At 37.4% G+C, this 20966-nt stretch overlaps 4 protein-coding genes across 9 annotated transcripts; 3 read left to right on the forward strand and 1 right to left on the reverse strand.

The window, feature by feature from the left end:
* The first annotated feature begins 305 nt into the window (after positions 1-305).
* Positions 306-4065, forward strand: si:ch211-214j24.10 (uncharacterized protein LOC558894 homolog). The gene is made up of 4 exons (XM_051108551.1): positions 306-470; positions 1684-2409; positions 2489-2521; positions 3278-4065. Exons 1-4 carry the CDS (start codon positions 455-457, stop codon positions 3325-3327), a joined length of 825 nt encoding a protein of 274 aa, XP_050964508.1. The 5' UTR covers positions 306-454; the 3' UTR covers positions 3328-4065.
* A 447-nt stretch (positions 4066-4512) lies between these two features.
* On the reverse strand, positions 4513-7385 carry osgep (O-sialoglycoprotein endopeptidase). Of its 3 annotated transcripts, none has more exons than XM_051107088.1 (12): positions 7277-7385; positions 6865-6987; positions 6661-6780; positions 6405-6580; positions 6176-6271; positions 5996-6045; positions 5828-5906; positions 5684-5749; positions 5500-5590; positions 5334-5409; positions 5140-5238; positions 4513-4748 (listed from the first exon to the last, which is right to left on the reverse strand). In XM_051107088.1, exons 2-12 carry the CDS (start codon positions 6977-6979, stop codon positions 4709-4711), a joined length of 1008 nt encoding a protein of 335 aa, XP_050963045.1. In that variant the 5' UTR covers positions 6980-6987; positions 7277-7385; the 3' UTR covers positions 4513-4708. The 3 variants fall into 3 exon arrangements, with proteins under 3 accessions (XP_050963045.1, XP_050963043.1, XP_050963046.1); XM_051107086.1 differs by having other exon boundaries at positions 6865-6984; positions 7277-7309; XM_051107089.1 differs by lacking the exon at positions 7277-7385 and adding an exon at positions 7234-7250.
* Positions 7386-7507: 122 nt separating this feature from the next.
* Positions 7508-10633, forward strand: apex1 (APEX nuclease (multifunctional DNA repair enzyme) 1). Of its 2 annotated transcripts, XM_051108632.1 has the most exons (6): positions 7519-7627; positions 7819-7866; positions 7981-8100; positions 8187-8350; positions 8492-8684; positions 9467-10633. In XM_051108632.1, the coding sequence occupies exons 2-6, from the start codon at positions 7833-7835 to the stop codon at positions 9979-9981; spliced, it is 1026 nt and encodes a 341-aa protein (XP_050964589.1). In that variant the 5' UTR covers positions 7519-7627; positions 7819-7832; the 3' UTR covers positions 9982-10633. The 2 variants fall into 2 exon arrangements, with proteins under 2 accessions (XP_050964590.1, XP_050964589.1); XM_051108633.1 differs by lacking the exon at positions 7819-7866 and having other exon boundaries at positions 7508-7627.
* A 566-nt stretch (positions 10634-11199) lies between these two features.
* zgc:113263 (uncharacterized protein LOC503753 homolog) lies at positions 11200-20788 on the forward strand. Of its 3 annotated transcripts, none has more exons than XM_051107350.1 (20): positions 11200-11563; positions 11888-12081; positions 12193-12285; positions 12386-12481; positions 12592-12702; positions 12791-12914; positions 13713-14162; positions 14253-14499; positions 15259-15437; positions 15724-15949; positions 16100-16242; positions 16800-17049; positions 17188-17306; positions 17894-18143; positions 18246-18352; positions 18549-18798; positions 19093-19202; positions 19342-19600; positions 19703-19857; positions 20118-20788. In XM_051107350.1, exons 1-20 carry the CDS (start codon positions 11533-11535, stop codon positions 20120-20122), a joined length of 3399 nt encoding a protein of 1132 aa, XP_050963307.1. In that variant the 5' UTR covers positions 11200-11532; the 3' UTR covers positions 20123-20788. The 3 variants fall into 3 exon arrangements, with proteins under 3 accessions (XP_050963307.1, XP_050963308.1, XP_050963309.1); XM_051107351.1 differs by having other exon boundaries at positions 19096-19202; XM_051107352.1 differs by having other exon boundaries at positions 12193-12276.
* Positions 20789-20966: the final 178 nt, after the last annotated feature.

The raw sequence follows: 20966 nt of genomic DNA on the forward strand, positions 1-20966 counted from the left end.
TCTGTGTACTGTAATTTCATGGGATCTTTTTCCTTTTCCTTTTTGGGAATAAAAACTTATGTTGTTGGTTCTATTTTTTTTTTTTTTTTAACTTTAAACCAAAATTCTTATCATTCTATACAAAAGCATAGTGTTTTATCTTTTAAATAGTTTAATTGTACATCGATATACATATATATTTTTTAGGTTCCTTCTAGTATAACGGCAATCTATAATAACATCGGAATAATTATCAGTTGTCTTGTTATCATTCATAACATAATTTCAAATTTGGTCATGCGCCGTTCCCGCTCCTCTTCGCGCCTGCAGAACACCGGAAATAGTCATCGCCCCATTTCCCCCTGGCGACTGTCACTTCCGTATGATCGTATTAAGCAACACGCCGCTGTGCGACACACTCACGTACCCACACTAAAGTCCAAACCGTGCTTAAAACCGGATTTATCACAGCGAAATGCATATCAAAACAGGTGAGGATCGACTTAAATATATATTTTGCTCGATGCGGTTGTTGGATAGTGAGAGTGTTTTGTAATATGGGGTTGTTTGTGCTCGTGTGGGACGGATTGTGAAATGAGACTTATGAAACTTTTGATTCTCGGTCTTTTTGATGTCACTAACATCTTTCTTTGTTATCACTTATATTTTTAATGATCTGAAATTGTGCGGAGTGGCTCTTATTTATTCCGACGTGTCGAGTTTGTTCTGCTGACCGGTGTAAAGGCGGTTGTTATGGGCGCTAAACATCCAAACACAAGCGGCCTGCTGTTAGCGTTAGCAATCCCAGCACGCTTAAACCTTTAAATGTATTTAATGATATTTTGACTCGTGTTTAACGATATAATAACGAGTTAAAATTACAAACACGTTAATTTTGTTCATTTAGACTATAAAAATGCGTGCCAATTTCTAAGCTTTGTGTCGTTTCCATACTGGTGTAAGATGCGTGAATACAAGAGGGCGCTGAAATTAGTGATCTGTAATGAGATGTGTTATTAATAAATGTTTGAGTAGGAGATTTTTTTTTTTTACAGATCCGTCCTAGTTCTCCCATTCGGCCTCTCTGAGTCTGCAGATGTGAATGAGGCGCGACTAGAAATTTCCAGTTACATCTTGCTATGGCTCATTGACTCAAGACCTCGTTGCTTTGCTTGGGGCATTTGTATGCATTCCCGTCTGCATATATCTAGTATATCTCTATCTATCTAATGGCTGGTTATGCAAGAATCATCATCAGATGACATTGAAAGACCCTATTTAAGGATCTCAGTGCAGCGTTAAAATACTAATTGTCATTTGTAAATCTTTACCAATCTTTGCCACTCCTTCAGACTACTAGGTTTTATCCATTTGTCAGCGAGAAGTTTTTAATAATTTAAAATATAATACAATTTTGTATGACCACTTGATGTACTTATTTTGATAATTACATGTCAGAATAAGCAAGTTGTTTCACATTTAGAAAAATGTTGCGCTAAATGACGACGGAACATTGTTAAACATCACATGTTGACATTTTGTTTTCACAAAAGTTAACTGAAACATTAAAAGCAGACACCTTACTTGCATGTAATATGCTTTCTGTGTATGTAAAATCACTTAGGCAATGTTTTTATTCAGAAAATTCTATATTGTGCATGTTTTATGATTGAATAATTGAAATAATCAGATTTTTTTCATTAGGTACTTGGGAGTCAAACAATGCAGTGTGCGAGTCCGACCCCTTGTGTGATCCGGCCGTTCTAGTGTCACCCCCTAAACCCGAACCACAGATCCGAAACCGTCGCCTCTCCCCCGGCTCTGGCAGCTGTGGTGGGGGAGGAGGGGGCTGTTCCTCTGGGATGGATAAACGTCAGGCCTCGCCGAGTAGCCTGGAAGGTTCTCTGAATGGGGTGGGTCACACCCAGACCTTCACGTCGAGAGAACGGCGCATTTCAAATAAATCAAGAAGCTTTCGCCGTGATGGCCCGAGAGCGGGGCCACGTTCGGATGAGAGACACTCCAGAACCGGTCAGAAGGAACGATGGGTAGACAACAGCCTGTCTTTGCTCAAACCTCCACCTGCTTTTCCAGTGAAAGACAGTCCCGCCAAACTGCAGCCGGCCGTCAGCTATGCCTCCAAGGTGAAGGCAGGGGGAGGTTCTGTTGGGGCGGCCGAAGAGCCCCCTGGTATCGGGGTTTTGCTGCAGAACCAGTGGGGACTTAGCTTCATCAGTGATGGCCCAGAGGCAGATGTTCCCCAGGAGAAGAGTCCGGTTCTCCACCCGGTTGCTGGAGAGGTTACTGTAAAACCGGCCCATGTCTCTTCAGAGTATCTGCCCGGTCAGGTCACAAGAGGCTCAGAGAGTTCAGAGGAGCTGCTGCTTAGCTGTCGCCATTTGGAGGAAGCATTGGAGTATCACACACAAGGTAAGGTGATGCATTTAAAGTTGCAAAAGGCATTCTGGTTTGTCTTTCTTATCTCACTGTAATTGTTTTTGATCCGCAGAATGGAAAGCAATATTATGGAGACAAAAACAAGGTTGGTGTCTGTCTATTTTTTTAATCTCCATTAGGGCTACATGATATTTGACATGGTGATTGTCAAATCACAGAGACTGCTTTTAATGAAATATATGCACCGCCCATGAAGCAGTGCTTCAGCATCTCAGGCTCTGTTCATTTATGGAGAATCGAGCCGATCTGAGAAAATGCCAGACTATGAGCTGCCCGCATGCTATGAGCTTTATTTCTGTCAAAATAAAAGCTTTAATGTTTGAAAATGAAGGAATTAATACATAAATATTTGTATTGTAATTTAATTTTTTTTTGTTAAATTTTTACATTTCAGTATTACACTAAATGTCTTATTTTAAAATTTTCATAATCATAATAACATGTATTTTATATTTATGTTCTTTTGAATTGGTTAAAAACAGTGGTAGTGTTCCCTATGAAAATTTAAGTGAACTGTTCATTTTTGTAGGTTTGAGTTAGTCCTTGTAAAGAATAAACAAGTGTGAACAAAAAAAAAATCCCAATATTCAGATCTAAAAGAATAATTGATGCACACAAAGCATTTTCCGCTTTAAAAAAAATCACCTCACTCACAATCATTCTGTAAAGATTTGTTCAAGTCATCTGGTGAACTTTTTTTTTTTTATATTGGCTACTAAATTACATATAGCAATGTCAGTTTTTTTTTCCAATATCATGTAGCCCTAATATCCATTAAATGAGATTAATGACTATTTTTAGACTGTTTTGACTATTTTAACAAACTTGCTTTGTTTTTCAGACCCTGCAAAGGTTGTTTGGTACAAGAATGCCCTGGAGTCGCCAGCCTAGCACACACTAACACATCTCTACAAACACACACCCACACACACTCGAGACACACACACCCCTCACTCAGGTTCTCATCCCCTCAACGTTTCTGCCGAGACACTTTAGGACTTGTTCCCCTATGAAGATAGATGTCTTGGACTTCTCGGTTGCCTTACAACAGAGTCTGCCTCAGGCGCAGAGTCCCTCTGCATACCTCTGTCATTTTAATGGTGGAGAATCGTTTCTTTTAAGGAAAAAAAGCTGCAATTTTATTTCAGTGAACTGCAGTTTTACAGTTAAAAAAATCCCTTTTATTCCTCCCTTGTTCCTACTTGTGTGCGAGTGGTTAAATCAAGCACTTTCTGACCTGTAGTTGAACACGTCATCCCTTTCTCTAAAGACTGAGGTCGTTTTTAGAACCAAATCCAGAATGTCTTCATCAGTCTTCCCTCCGTGATAATCCCTTTCTTGCCACACAAATTGTTCTCATGAAGTTTACAGAGGTGCCAATGGCACGTTATGGCAGCACCTTCAAATGTCTATTGGTCTTAATGCTGTTTTTTTAATATATATATATTTCACCCAGATTGAATGTTGGTCATAAATCCTAATAGGAATCCGTTGCTGTGTATGACCTAATTTGTTTTTTTCGTTTTTTTTTTTTTTTTTTAGAAGCATACAAATAATTTACACTGGAAGATGTTCAGAGATTTAATCGAACAGTGTTGCATAATAAAAATGAATAAACTTGTTAAAATATTTCATGGTCTTTTGTTTTTTTTTACAAATCTATATGAAATGGGAATTGTGGATATTAAGTATTTCAGAAATTGATCCATCATCCATTTTCCAAATCACTTTTTTTTTTATGTAGAGTCAAGGGAGTAATTCACCCCAAAATAAAAAATGTGCTGAAAATTCTCACCATCAATCCATCTAGGATGATGAGTTTGTTTCCTCATCAGAACAGATTTGGAGAACTTCAGCATCAAATCACTTGCTTATCAGCTGTTTGGACTCTCATTCTGATGGCACCCATTTACTGCAGAGGATCCATTGGTGAGCAAGTGATGAAATGCTACATTTCTCCAAATCTGTTGTGATGAAGAAACAACCTCATCTTTTATGGCCTAAGGGTAAGTTGTTTTTAAAAAAAATTCTTTTATACTTTTATACAGCACTTCACCACATCATAAGTAATCAAACGATTTGAGACTTTAGGTCACTGGGTATTTTTTATTCAGTGTTTTTACAAAAATATTAGACAATTCTGTCTAACTGGGTTATAAATCTTTTCTGTCCCTGATATAAAAATGAGTATTGCATGAGGATGAATAATAGGATCAAGGAGTTAAAACGACATTTAGTGCCACTGAAAGTCTTAAATAACCAGATCCAAACATCAGTCCCTCCATGTGACCTCCACTTCATCTGTTCTGTACCTAAAAAAACCACAATAGACCATTATTGAATAATGTCACACAAGAAAAACACTTCTTATCTTGCGTCTATATTTAATCTCGGCATGCAATGGAAAATCAGCAGGCTAATGATAAAATAGCATTGTTATCTGTGATAGGAATGTGCACAAAGCAAAATGTTTTATTAAATAAATAGTTCACCCAAAAATCAAAGCAGTTCAAGACTGTTTGAAACAAATATTTAAGATGATTTTGATGTGGAAGGGCAACAGGGGATGGACTTTTTCACTGGAGGAAGCATTATTACAAATTATTTACAACACAGAGGATGCATTGGTGAGCAAGTGATGTAATGACAAATTTCTCCAAATCTGTTCCAGTGATTTTGATGGCTATATGTGAAGTTGTTTACCTTTGTGTAATCCAGGAGTCTGACAGCTCTGTGGCGTGACCCGCGCGGAACATTTCCCATCCGGCCTGTGCAATCATTGCTCCATTATCTATACAAAACCTACGATATCACATGAAGAGAGTTTATAAGCATTGACGTGGGCAGTCATGAGTTTTTTCAGCAGTGACATCTGAAAAGCCAGCCATGTTTCTCACCTCTCATCTGTGGCAAAAAGTCGAGCTCCTCTCTCCTTACACATGACCCCCATCATCTCCTGCAGACGCAGGTTACCTGCAAAAGAGCGCACGTTTAGATGCTGACAAAACTGCAATACAGAGACCCAGTCTTTGCTATGAAACAAATGAGGATAAAAACTCTTACAGCCGACTCCACCGACGATCAGAACCTCCTGAGAGCCACAGTGAGCCATGGCTCTTTCTGTGATTTCCACCAGCATAGCAAACAAAGTCTCCTGTCAATCGTGCTATTTTTAGTCACTTTTTTAAAATCACAAATGAATGCGAGTCTTATTGGAAGCATAGTGAGCACAGGTTCAAGTACGTACTTGTAGGGAGAAACACAAATCCTCAGGCGTACACTGATCTGTAGTCAACAGTTTGTGAGCAGCATCCTGCATGTTAAAGTACTTATTAAAATTGAAAAAAAGTGGAAACAGAATTTAAAGACATCTCCAAGTCATTTGTCTCACCTCTATATAGGACAAAATTCCTGAAAATGACACATCCATACCCTTTACTGTATACGGTAGCTCTATATACTTTTTGCCCCTGAAGAATGAATATACATATTAACGTAAATCAAACAAATGCTTTTACACAAATTAGATATTTAAATGTTAAAGCACATGGAAACTCACTTCTTTGCCATCTGTTCAATGTTGTAACCAGGACTGGGATCATTTGATATCTGTGGATACAGGTAAAAAAAAGTAATCTTAAAATTACATCCTCTACAGAAAAAATAAAAATACAGAAACATATGAGGTTCTATAAATGTACTGCTTAATTTTCTTATTAACTTATTTTTAATCACTGACCTTGATGACTCTGGCAAACCGGTCCAGGCAGTTTCCCACAGCAATATCAATAGTTTCTCCAAATATTCTGTAGCGTCGTTCCGAATATGCAATAACCTGAAATGTGAGAATGCCAATATAATTCTTTCAAGAATATTGATATGTCTGCTCTTGATATCATAGTACACCTGTTTGTAAAAAAACAATATTAGATCTAAATGTTATCTAATCTTCACTCTTCAATTTATACCTGAGTATTTCCTCCGCTCACATACAGAACAGTGGGGTTTTGGGCATTGGTGATCAAACGGCCCATTTCTATGTGCCCAATACAGTGGTTCACCCCCAACAGGGGCTTTCCCCACAACTGGGCGACTGTCCTGGCCACAATCGCCACTGTCACCAGAGGAGCCCCCATTCCAGGCCCTGTACAACAGGACATATCTGATAAATGGAGTAGTGTGGAAAAATGCACAGTGTACTACAGGTAAGCAACAAATATTCACCTTTAGTGTATGCCACACAGTCAATATCTGCAGCTTTCAGCCCTGCTTCATCGAGTGCCTCCTGGAGGACAGTGAGAATCACACTACGATGGTGTTTGGCCGTCTCACCAGGTAGGAACCCTAAGAAGATCATGAGAGAGCAATATAAAAATAGTACTATGACAATGTGCATTACAAGTTGTGATGATTATTCACTGAGCTCACCTTGGCCAGGTGGGGTGATGTAAGTACGCCTGGGGTTTGACAGAACTTCCCCATCTCTGATGATACCAACACCAATCTTATTAGCACTGCCCTCAAATCCAATCACCACAGTCATGGTTTCTGCTGGGAGAATGAAACAACAATCATTTGATGAAAATACCCAAAATACTACAACACTATTAGACAATGTCTACCATTTTTCCCTCAAAAATTGTCTTAATGTCAATATGTCTGGCTGTCAGATCTACTACACATGCTGCAGGATAAAACATTCTGATCATTAATAATTAGATTTATGGATTAAATTGTTAAATTATCGGGATTGTCATGTTTTAGGTTAATTATAATAATTCATATACTAATAAATACATTTTGATTTATGTCTTATTTTCACCAGCTCCTCCACACTTACCGCACACTCGTTGGTTGTAGGACCATAACAACAGCTAATATGACTTTTACTAAATGCCTGGATAAAATTGATGGGAATATTCGCGTTAGCAAAATGTTAAAATTATAGAAATATATTTAAAGCTGATATTTGACAATGATTTGATATACAAGTGATAAATGCGAATTTAAAAAAAAAAAAAGTTTTAAAACAGCAGTTTTAGTCAGGCAATAACTCGGACACCACTTAATGGGGAAGCGTGCGCCTCATGCACACTGCAGAAAGCTTCGGGTTCCCGTTCGTGTAGAGAGGTTCATAGTTCTGCACAGATTGAGGTTTCATTTTAAACTCAACTAACGATTAAAGTGTTAGGTAAGAAAGAGCTATTGGTTCATAATGAAATGCACATTTATATTTAATGAATTTTCTACGCGGTCGATATAAATGTGTCTGTTATAAACGCAGAGCGTGCGAGCCATTTTATTCTTATTGTTTCATTCATTCAGGCCGCACTTTTGGCTAACTTACAGACTTGGCTAATATATATTCATTCGTTGTTACAGCATACTGCAAGCACATGCGTTTTGGTTTATGCAGTTCACGCATTTTCTGTAAGTGATTTAATCACTTGTGTGCGAGCTAAATAAGTTAAACAGCCTTTGTTGCGAGATGTTTGCAGCGCCGGATGCATTCACACATTCCATTGCGCATGTCCTCTCTTGTAGGTGTTCGTCTGTGTGCTGTCAGTTTCTTACGTGTGTGTGGTGTTAAAACAACTGTAAGCATGCCTAAAAGAGCCAAGAAGAACGAGGAAGCTGTGGATGGGGAGACTGGCAATGGAGCTGGTACAGTGTTTTCATACTTTTTACATAAGAAGAAGAGTTTGCATCCGTACATACTGCATCAAATAACATTGAGCTTTCTGTTACAGAACCTGCAAAGAAAGAGAAAAAGGGGAAAGAGCCAGAAGCCCCAATTCTGTATGAAGATCCTCCGGATAAGACAACCAGTAAGGATGGCCGCGCGGCCAACATGAAGATCACCTCCTGGAATGTGGACGGCCTGCGTGCGTGGGTCAAAAAGAACGGCCTTGATGTAAGAACTCTATGTACAATACCTTGATTGTGTTTTACATGGGTTGCTTGAACCTTCTTGAACATTTTGTATTTGTGTGCGAGTCTATGTCAGATTGGTAGAGACATACTCTTTTCCATGTCTTTGTTGTTTTCTTTGCAGTGGGTGCGTAAGGAGGATCCAGATGTGTTGTGTCTGCAGGAAACCAAGTGCGCTGAGAAAGCGCTGCCATCTGAGATCACTGACATGCCTGAGTATCCGCACAAGTACTGGGCTGGATCAGAGGATAAGGAGGGTTACAGTGGAGTGGCCATGCTCTGCAAGACTGAACCCCTCAATGTCACCTATGGTATTGGTAAGTGTAATTTATTTTTTCCATATTTATGCAGATTTCAATATTGTATGACCCATGTGAATTGCATAATCTTTATAAATGCAACAGCTGTGAGTTTGTTTTTGCTTATGGTGTGCAATGCACACAACCATCTTTCCAAATTTGTAATCAGAATCGTTTTGATAGTAGATCTCCCTGCAGTTTTCTGACAAAATAAAAGCACTATAGTTTAATCTTTCAAATGTTTGATTATTAATTTTTATGATGACTTTATTTTATAATAATAATAATAGTTTAATTATAGTATTTTGTTGTTGGTGGTGGTAGTAGTAGTAGTAATAAATACTTTATTTAAACTTTTGTTGTTTACAGTATTGCAAGTCATATATTTCTTTATTGATTTCATTCTTATAATTTAAATAATTAAATTCTTAAAGTAAAAACTACTACTAATAATAATGTTATTATAATATAGCCTTACTGAATGGGGACAATTTTTTTTTATTGTAATGTTTATCAGTTATTATTGTTGTGATTTTTATTTATTTTTTTTATTTTACAGTAAAGTAGTATTATTGCAATAGTAATTCTTGTTTACTGATTAATTTCTTATTTAAATCAAATTTTTGTTATTATTATAGTCATTTTGATCTGTTGATCAGTTGCTATTCTTTTCATGGAAATGCACTGCTAAAAAATATAAAATATTAGATTTTTAAATGTCATCTAATTTTCTCCCCTCTGTCCAAAGTCCAAATGTTGAAATTTCTGCAAATTTAAAATCTTTTTCTGCTTTAATATAGGTAAAGAGGAACATGATAAAGAGGGCCGGGTTATCACTGCTGAGTTTCCATCTTTCTTCCTGGTCACGGCATATGTGCCCAATGCCAGCCGTGGTCTGGTGCGACTTGACTACCGCAAGACCTGGGATGTGGATTTCCGGGCCTACCTGAGCGGCTTGGATCAGCGCAAACCCCTGGTGCTGTGTGGAGATCTGAATGTGGCCCACCAAGAGATTGATCTCAAAAACCCCAAGGGTAACCGTAAGAACGCAGGCTTCACCCCCGAGGAACGTGAGGGCTTCACCAAACTTCTCGAAGCCGGTTTTACCGACAGTTTCCGGGAGCTGTATCCGGAACAAGCCTATGCCTACACCTTCTGGACCTACATGATGAACTCTCGAGCCAAAAACGTCGGCTGGCGTTTGGACTACTTTGTGCTGTCATCTGCCTTGCTCCCAGGTCTGTGTGACAGCAAGATCCGAAACACAGCCATGGGAAGTGACCACTGTCCTATTACCCTGTATTTGGCCGTGTAGATCAAGTTTCTTAGGCCCACAACCATTTCAGTTCTATATACATCTGCATAGACACAGAAGAGTCGAGTCTTGTTAGTTTTAGATTAGTATTACCTTTCTAAAAACCAAATACAGGTCCACGTATGAGAATATGTGTGGTGCAGACACGCATTGAAAAGAGTTGTGGTTAAATTGTTTTGCTGCTTTGGTTCAGCCTGCTGTTATCGGTCATGTTAAATCAGATTTTGACACTAAAAATCACTGAAAATCCTCATCCCACTTTATATTTGCAAAGTTTAAAAAAAAACAAAAAAAAAACATTCAGACTGTTATCGAAATGACAAACCCTGCCAAACTACTGTAATAAACATTGTCTTAGTGTTGATTATAGCAAAATGATTTGAAGCTTGTAAAATACCTTGACCTGCAAAGATATATGATGTGTCTGATTTGTATGAAGTTAAAGTTCTTTGGATTTTGTCTTTGGTGCTATCTTAACCTTTTGATTTTACATTACTCTCAACTTAGTAAAGTTAGTGGTAGTTAAATGTTACATATGCCATATATTAGTTTCAAAAGACCAATGATTTTGCTTATGTGCTGTTTTTTCCATAGTGTGTGTGTCTGTAGCCATATTTTCAGGTTTTGAAATAAAGTAGTTTATAAAAAATAAGTCTCTGGTCTTCTTAGTTAGACTGTATAATTCTAAGTAACAAACATGTTTTAAGCATTATGCTGTTCTTAAAATGTACAACTGAAAAAGAAGCTGATGAGAATGCATATGTTGAGCGGTCATATGTACACATTTTGAAACGGTTAAAATAGTTTCGTTTTTAACAATAACGTACAAAACAACAAAAATGTGATTCTGTAGTCCAAACTGCTCAAAAGAAGTGCGTCAATGTTCTATTATTTGTTTTACATTTACACAAACAACAAAATGATCTAAATTGCACACGAAATTATTAATGACATGTCGAAGATTCATGAACGTCAATTACGTAACACGACGTTCGCCAATGGCGGGCGTTGGTATGGTGGCTTATGAATATTAATAAGAGCACGCGATCGAAACTCCCGGAAGGTTACCAAAGCAACGTTGGCTTGACTAAATTAAATATTCATGAGCTAAATTCACGACCACGTCCTTCATAATAAAAGTCGCCTTTTTTGACCAATTTTCTAAAATATGAATCCATAATGTTTCTGGACCCCCTGCCCCAGACCAGCCTAGATTAAACCACATTGACAGTAAAACGCATACAAAACAACAGCGAGAGGAAATAATGGTTTGGGAGCTGGGTTTGTGAGATGGCCTCGCAAAACTAGTATAATGTGGTTTTGCACCACCAGAGGGAGAACTCGAATTACACTGTAGACCAGACCAAAGCGGATTAGACCGGAATCTGTGTCGCTCAGTCCAGTGTTTTGAAACGAACGAAATGGACAGGTGGAAAGCGCCTCGAAATTAAAAAGTATCCTGTCTGATAACGCTTTTCTTCTGAATTATAAAACACAGCTGTTGAAAATATTAATTTCGGGATTGTTTAAACTTGACTGAAGTTGTAAACAATGGAAGCGCTTTGGACCAGGAGAATTGAAGGTGAGTAATTTATCTTTCCTCTTTGTTTTTTTCATTTTTGTAAAATACAACACAATAAATTAGCATGTTAAAGCATATTAAAGTGAAAGCAATGTAATGAATTCATTTTCATTTTCACGATTAGACCGCAACTTCCTTTTAGCACATTTGTATATGTTCCAGTAATGTATTTGGATTCATTTCATTTCTAAGGATTTTCAGAACACAATGCAATTACTAGATATGCTCATTTAAATCCCGAATGTAAAGTCACAGCTGATTAATACACATGCATATGCTGCCTCTCATTGCATGTGTTTCCTATTTGTCTTGTTTTTATATCAGACCCTCTTTCATTGATGAGTTTTATCATTCCACCGTCGAGGTTACTGTTTGCAGCCATGTGGCAGGTGACTGAACAGAGACAGGTAAAGCACTATGGGATGCTGGAGGAGTTTGTAACTATGGTGACAGAGACTGTGCCAGAGCTTCTGAATTACAATCAAAGAACCCAGCTGATACTTGGCTTAAGAGCAAGGGTAAGGAGCGTCGCGGTACACAAAACAGCTAATATTTAGGAACCACCATGAAAAGGTTTGGGCTTTCCAAGAGAGCATTGGTTTCAGTATTGTATTTCTTACTTTTCACAGCATCTTCTGGAGTTGTGTCGTGGCAAACATCAGATTGACCTGGAAGATATCCAGCCTCACCTGGATCGAGTCCGTGCTCTACGTGTCAGTGAGGTCAAATCATATTTAGAACCCCATTTGGAGGTTGTTGCAACATCACGCTTGTACTTACGTAAAATTCAAGCATATTTTAAATAGACTTTATATGTTATAGGCGGTTGATGAAGACATGGAGGAATCTGATGCCTGTTTCTTAGACCTCATTCAGACCCTTATTAGCAACCCTGAAAAGAGAGAAAAATTCTTCCAGGTTACAAACACATAATCACGCTCACACCACTTTGTTTGTCTGTTTTTGTTGTTTTTGTTTCTGTGCCTTTAAATAAATTAACATTATTCCCAACCCTGTGTAATTAATAGAACATTTTCCCAGAAGAATACGGCCCCAAATTTGACAAAAATCTACACACACTCATGGAAGAGTTCCTCTTGCAGTTTGATCTGATGATGTCAGTCCCAGACCTTTCACAGGTACATCAGTAAACATAAAGTGTAAACGTAAAACTGAACGCTGTTACTGTATTATTTCTATTACAGTTGGTCTGATTTTGTTTCTCAGACAGTTTCTTGGCTCAGGAACTGCCCGTCTCTTCTGAACAAATGTCTTCATTCAGTTTCGGTGCCAAAGGAGATGAAGACCCTGCTTGAACATCACAGAGCTAATGGAAATCTTCAGGACGATGGTAGAAGTTTTTACGTTAAATTACGCCATATACATGTGAATGGTTCTATCAGATGCTTTTATGTTGTGTGAATACAAGATGAAGTTTTGACTCTCTCAGTCAGTTGAATCTGTGTTTGTGAAGATGTGAGCCAGACAGCTTATACAATCAGAATGACAAAAGAACAGTTTCACCAACGAAACCTGAATTACAAAAGGATAGTTTCGCTAGGGATAACCATTTGGGAAGTCTTAAAGGAATAGTTCACAAAGAAATGAAAATTTGCTGAAAATGTACTTACCCTCAGGCCACCCAAGATGAGTTAATTACTTCATCAGAACAGATTTGGAGAAATTTAGAGTTACTGCAGTGAATGGGTGCCATCAAAATGAGATTCCAAACAGCTAATAAAAACATCACAATAATTTACAAGTAATTTACACCGCTACAGTACATCAGTTATCATCATATGAAGTAAAAAGTGGTGTGTTGGTCAGAAACAAATCCGTAATTATGGCGTTTTTAACTTTAAGCCATTGCATCTGGCCAAAATACCAGTCCATAATCTATAATAACACTTTCTAGTTGTCATCATATAACCATAATGAACTCAGCTACTCTTCAGCGAAATGGCAACCACAAAAACCTCAACGACAGAAACATAAGTAAACATTAAAAAGGCATAAAATAACACTTAATTAAACTAGCAGCAAATATCATTTTGCTACACAGACATCATCAGTTAATTACTTCCCCCACAAGCACTCATCAATTGTTAATTTGATGTTTAATTTGTCTTTTGGTCTTTCTCTCTTGCAGAGTCTGTTCACTCTGCTCATAACAGCTGTACGTTTTCATCTCAGTCTCTCCCTCCGCTGGTACGAGTTGTCATTTCCAGCGATCACACAGAATCCGGTGACCCATCTGAATCAGGAGCCGATGTAGATGGTCATGACAAAGACGATTGCCACACTTCTAAAATCTTGTCTGATCCTGATATGCCTGGCTGGACGGCTAAAAAGAGAAAATTCAAAGTAGAAGCAGAGGAGAGAGAGGATGAAGAGAATGATGATGATGATCAGAACTGGCCAGTCACAGGTGCTGGATCTGTAAGAAAGAGGAGCAGTTATGTTGACAGCTCTTTTGGTGAAGACCTGAATCACACACACACCAAAAAATCCTCAAAAAAGTCCTCTAAAAAGAAAAGAGACGAAAGTGCAGACTTGTCCAGAGAATTCACATTTATTAACCATTTGGGTGCATATACAGGTCAGTTCATGTAATCTTTTTTATTTTCATTATTGACTTTAATTTAAGCAACTGAGCAGGTTTAAACTCTTTTCTGCTTCATTTACTCAGAAGAGTCTTCCTATCAGACCTCTGATGCTTCAAAAGTCCCTTGGTCAGAGGAAGAAACATTCGGCCTCATTGACATATGGGGGAAAGACAGCGTTCAGCGGAGTCTAAAAGACTGTGCCCGCAACCGACACATTTTCAACCTCATCTCTAAGAAGATGTTCGAGAGAGGCTTTACCAGAACAGCAGAGCAGTGTCACACCAGGATAAAACGTTTGAAAATGAGCTTTCGTCAGTGCCATGAAAACATGTGAGTTAAAGCTTGCATTTGCAGTGAATACGAAATCAAAATAGACTAATTTTGGTTTTATTGTTATTATTGTGAACATCATTTAATGTTGACTTTAAAGAAATATTTTAGGGCCATCAGTTTTGCACCAAATAACTTTATGTATAGTTAAAAAATGATCCATCATTTTACAAAACATTTACATGACATTTACTAAGTTTAAAAGCTAAGTTAATAAGATTTTTTGGAAAGAAATTAAAACTTTTATTTAGTAAGGATGCATTAAAGTGACATAAAGACTAAAGAAGATAATGTTACAAACGATTTATTTTTCAAATATATGCTGTTCTTTTGAACTTTCATTTCTTACAAAAAATCCTTTTAAAAATGTGTCACGGTTTCCACAAAAAATATCACACTTTCCACAAAAAATATCAAGCAGCACGACTGTTTTCAACACTGATAACAATAAGAAATGTTTCTTGAGCAGCAAATCAACATATTAGCATGAATTCTGAAGGATCATGTGACACTAAGGACTGAAGTAATGCTGAAAATTTAGATTTGTATTACATTTTAAAATAGATTAAAATATAAGTTGTACCCGTATTTCATAATAATACTGTTTTAATTATATTTTTGATAAATGCAACCCTACTGACCCCAAAATTTTGAACAGTAGTTTATATGAAACTTTGAAATGTGAAACAGATTTCTTTCTGGTAAAACTGGTTTCTTTCCTTTGACTGTAAATGAACTGAACGTGTGTTTGTTTGGCAGTGTGAAAGGAGAAAAACCGGAATGGAAGTTCTATAATGTATTGGAAAAAATTCTGTGCCGTAAAGAATCTACGGAACAGGAAGACACTATTACTGACATCAGCATTCATGAAGAGTCCTCAGGACAGCAGGCAGAAGATGACACTGACTGGGATGTTCTTGGTCACGTCGGACTAGAGGGTACTCAGATTTTCTGGACATATTCTATGAACAATTTAAGACTTCCCTGTTGAAAAAAACATGTGCTGTTAGGTATGTTTTGAAGCATGGTTTAAGCTGGTTCTTAGCTGGTCATGTGCTAGTCCTAAGCTGGTCTTAGCAACTCCTGCACAGGACCAGAACATGACCAGCTTAAACCAGCTCAAACCAGCAGCCATGCTTCAAAACATACCTAACCAGAATATGCTGGATTTTTCACTAGGGTTGCTATAATTGTTAACTAAATTTTCATTTACACCCTCTCAAGGCACCAGGAATATCCCATGGACAGACCAGGAGACGCAAACCCTCATCAGGATCTGGGGAGAGGACAAAACCCAGCGAGAGCTGAGAGGGGTTCTCCAGAACGGACACATCTTTGCCATGATATCAAAAAAGATGGCCGCTCACGGCTACATCCGAACAGCGGAGCAGTGTCAGAGTAGAGTGAAAAGATTGAAGCTGTGCTTCAAACAGGCTTATGAGAGTAAACAGTAAGCTCTTTAACAACTTTGACATCTTCATTATTAAAAATTTCCTACTGCAATACAAGCGAACCCATCTGAGAAACTTGTGAATATGATTCTATGAACTGTTGTATTATTTTAAATAACTGAACATGGTATTCTTGATTCTTTTTGCAGGATTGAGGGCAAAGAGCCAGTTGAATTTAAATTCTATAAACAGATGGAGAGAATTATGGCTAATGAAGAGCCATGCTCATCACAGATCAAAGAGGAGGAGTCAACAGACATGGAATATCAGGTGTACAAATACCAGGAAATAGGTTTGTTTCTGTCATCCATGTAAGCTATTGTTTTGTATTACTATACTGTACAAAGGTTTGGGGTCAGTATTTTGAAAGAAATATTTTTTTTTTAATTATCAAGGATGCTTTAAATCGGAAGTGACAGTTAATACATTTATAATGTTACAAAAGATTTCTATTTCAAATGAATGCTGCTCTTTTAGACTTTATATTAATCAAAAATCCTGAAAAAAGTCACAGTTTCCACAAAAATATGAGAGAATCTTGTGACACTGAGACTGGAGTAATGGTGCTGAAAATTCAGCTTTGCATCACAGGAACAAATTACATTTTAAAATATATTACAAGAGAAAGCAGTTATTGAAAATGGTATATAATATTTGGTAATAATATTTCACAGTTTGATCAAAAACACAGAAACATTAAAAATTCATACCAACCCCAAACTTTTTAAAATGAAACATGAGGACATACTAGCCATTTCTTTTAACATGTATGGGGATTCGTCCATTTTTAAGTGTCTAATATTTTCACTGTGTCACTGTGTAATGTCCTCTTATCATCACCCAACACAGAAACAGCAATGAACTGCATGGACGATAGAAAGAAGGTTGCCTGGTCTGATGCCGAAACGCTGATTCTCCTCCAGTTATGGGGCAATGAGCAAGTCCAGCAGAATCTTCAACGCTGCCCTCACAATGGCCACATCTATTCAGAGATCTCAGAGAAGCTGAATGCCCATGGATATCTGCGCACCGCTGAGCAATGCCACACCAGAATCAAAAGACTCAAAATCAGCTACAGGCAGTGCAGGGACAGCATGAGGTAAGTGGACATATTGTGTTTGCAGCTTAAAATAAGAGTGCAGTCACATTAGCACATTATTTATGAATATGGCTCAAGCACTAAATATAGTCTTTAAAGGTTTCTGCTTGTAATTTCAGTATGCTTTGTTCTGTGCAGTTCACCTGAAGCTGAACGTGTAGAATTCAAGTTCTATGATCTGATGGAAGATATTTTTCAAAGGAATGCTTCCTCCAAAGTGTCAGGAGATAACGAACCCAACAATGGCATCAAATCAGGTATTTTTATGAAACATCCAGTTATAGTGTGGCAGATCTGAAATGTGTATTCTTTACTTTACTCACACTCTGTTTATCCAAGATGTTGATGAGTATGCTTATTGGAACAGATTTGGAGAAATTTAGCATTCCATCACTTGTTCACCAGTGGATCCTCTGCAGTAAATGGGTGCTGCCAGAATGAGAGTCTAAGCAGCTGATAAAAACAAATAATCCACATGATTTCAGTCTATGTGAAGTGAAAAAACTGTATGTTTGTAAAAAAAAAAAAAAAAAAAAAAAAAAAATCCATGGAGTTGTGTGGATTACTTGTGGATTATTGTGATGTTTTTATCAGCTGTTTGGACATTCTGATGGCACCCATTCACTACAGAGGATCCACTGGAGCGGAAGTGATGTAATGCTAAATTTCACCAAATCTGTTTTAATTTTAACATAATACATAAAATAAGAGTTTTACATTATACTATAATATTACATTATACATGTATTTTGTTTTTCCAAAATTCAGCCCAAAATAATTTTAGAAATTGTAGTAATGCCTGTTTTTGATACTCCAGTGAAAATAAAGTCTTTCCTTCTGTCAGAATCTCAGGACACCTGCAGCAGTGTGGACCAAACAACATCGTGGTCAGACTCTGAAACTGTAGCTCTAATAGACATTTGGGCAGAAGATGAGGTGCAGGAAGCCCTGAGAGGCTCTGTCCATAACATCCACGTGTTTACTGATATAGCAGAGAAACTGAACAATCAGGGATTCTTCAAAACACCAGAGCAATGCAGATGCAAGATCAAGAACCTGACAAAGAATTTCCGACAGTGTTACGAAAGGAAAAAGTGAGTTTATTTTTGCTTGTTGACACAGGCTTTACCTTTTCATCCACTTTATTTTCTTTTTATCTGAGGTTTAATAATTTCCTTCATATTTACCTCGTCTAGATGTGGCATAGAGAAAATAGATTGCAAGTACTATGATAAACTGGAGCAGGTTCTGGGTGATGAGGCCTTTTCTATGGATGTCTATGATGAAGATGATCACGATGCAGGTTTGTGACTCAGAAATTTATTCATTCATTCATTTTGTTTTGGGTAAATCTCACACTTCAACCCAAAACAATAAAATAAAATCTAAAATTTAAAATCTTACTTTCACTTTTACTTCAGACTTTTTTGTTATAATTGTAGTTAATGTTTTTCATTACTCTAATTATGTGTTTTTTTCATCTACTCGTTCTACCTCAGAATACCAGCATGCAGCCATGGTAGCCGTATCCGAATCAGGTAGGAAGATGACCTGGTCGGACCGGGAGACCCAGGCCCTGCTGGACATTTGGGGCGATGACCGCGTGCAGCACAGCCTCATGTCCTGCCCGAAAAATAGACACATATATAGATATATTTCAAAGAGAATGATGGCACTGGGTTTCAACCGAACAGGTGTGCAGTGCCACTCACGTGTAAAGAGACTCAAGTCCCAGTTTTACTACGATGGGTGAGTGAGAACCAAACTTAGCATGCTTTAAAACTGGTTACGTTACATTAACAACTAATTCTGAAAGGTCATGTTCAGAATACAATTATTGTGTATTGCTTTACCGCACAGCATACACTACAGGTCAAACGTTTAGAATAATTACAATTTTTAAAATGTCTTTAGAGGTTTCTTATGCTCAACAAAGCTAGATTTAGATCAGTGTGTATAAGCAACGTCTTAAATATGCATGCTATTCTGAGCATAAATGTATAATATTTTGAATTTTGTTTCCCCTTTTAATGTGTTTTTCAGCAGGGAGGAGTGTAAATTCTATGATCAGCTGGAACGGATTATTTTAAAAGACAGAACATCTGAAGGCCAGGACGTAAGTGAGCTGGAATCCATAACGGATTCTGATTCAGGTATCAGTCATTTCAACAGAGAAATATAATCTCCTTTTATCTCTGTATAATAAGGTCTTCATGATATGAAAATACTTGAATATAATTTGTAAAGTTTTAAGATGATGCATTTGTACTTGTGAAATGTTTGTATACCCAGACTCCATAGCGCTGTCCAAACCTCTCACTGCTGATGGGCCAAAGCTGGCATGGGGTGACAGTGAGACGCACACTCTTATATCCATCTGGGGGAGCGATGCCATTCAGGAAAGGTTGAAAGGCTGCGTCAAACGCAAGCCTGTATTCCAGCAGATCGCACTGGTTATGGCCGAGAAGGGCTACAGCAGGACAGATGAACAGTGTCGCTCCAGGATTAAAAGACTAAAGGCCAGTTACCGCCAGTGCCTTGACAATTACAGGTAAATAGATAGATAAAACAACTTTGACTTCAAAAGTGGATTATTTAAATTTGCAAATTGAATATAACAATTATATATATTTTTTGTCATTGCAACCCATAGAAATGAAGGGGAGCAGGTGGAGTGGAAGTTCTTCAAACAGCTAAACAGTATATTTGAGAAATACCCTCTAGACGATGCTGAAACCACCACGGCTCAGGAGCCAGAGGCAGCTGGGAGAAAAAACCTTAGCAGGTCTGCAAAAGCACAGAGCTCAGGTAAATCTGAACTGTAAAAATGTTTATTTTTTCTGATTTTAAAGGTGTAATTTTCACCAAAAACAACAGCAAACATAATGTGCACACATTACTGGGGTATCACAATACAAATGGAGATTAAATATATTTTATTTTAACATAGAAAATGTACATTTGTCACCTTTACTTTTAAGTGTTAATGCAAATGTACTAGGAAATATATGTTTGAAAAAAACACTTCTTGCTAATCAGCCATATTATGCTACTGCGCTTTTTTTTAGTCTGACTACGCTACATTAGTCTGGAGGGGGAGTGAGAACCACATTCTCCTGGATATCTGGGCTGAGGAATATAAACCAGATCTGAATGAGGTACTTTTGTCATGTGGACTGTGGAGGATGTTGAAAGGACACACAAAAACCTTTAATCGGCTGAATTTCAAGCATGATCATGCTGCTAAATATCCAACACTTCCACTATCAAGCAACAGAAATACAGAACCTTATTTGCACAGGTTCGCTGTATACAAAATACAGCACACAGGCACTGTTTTATGCGCATTTCTGTACACCTGAAAGACATTTGCACAATGGTGCTATTGGCATGTGGTCTCAGTTGATCAGGTTTTCATAGGGTAAATTTTAACACTGAACTTTAATTTGTCCCAGATGCTTGGCGGCTTCCATAGTGTGTGATTTGGGTGGATTTGCATAGTAAGATGAGAAATGCATTAGTCCTGAAATCAGAGGTCTGCTAAACAGTATGAGGTCCTTACAACCTCAAACTGATTCAAGTTACAGTAGATTAGAAGACACAAGTCTGAACTTGTAGCAAAACTCTTTCATTGTAACAAATAACCATTTTAGAACATAATGGAATAACTGGAGGGAATTGAGTAAATCTTTTTCTTCCTGGTGCATATTCTTTTCTAAAAAAAAAAAAAAAAAGAAACTTCCAGAAAATGGATTTACTTTATATTGTATATTTGTATCATAAAAAGAGACAAATTTGTGCTACAAGGGAAAAAAACACTGAAAAGAATTTCCATTTTGTACAAAGCATTAGCTTTCAAAGTATATTTACTAGATTTAACAAAATTTAATATATACATTATACAAATGTAAGTTACT

Source organism: Labeo rohita, chromosome 4, assembly GCF_022985175.1.
Source record: "Labeo rohita strain BAU-BD-2019 chromosome 4, IGBB_LRoh.1.0, whole genome shotgun sequence".
NCBI lineage: Eukaryota > Metazoa > Chordata > Actinopteri > Cypriniformes > Cyprinidae > Labeo > Labeo rohita.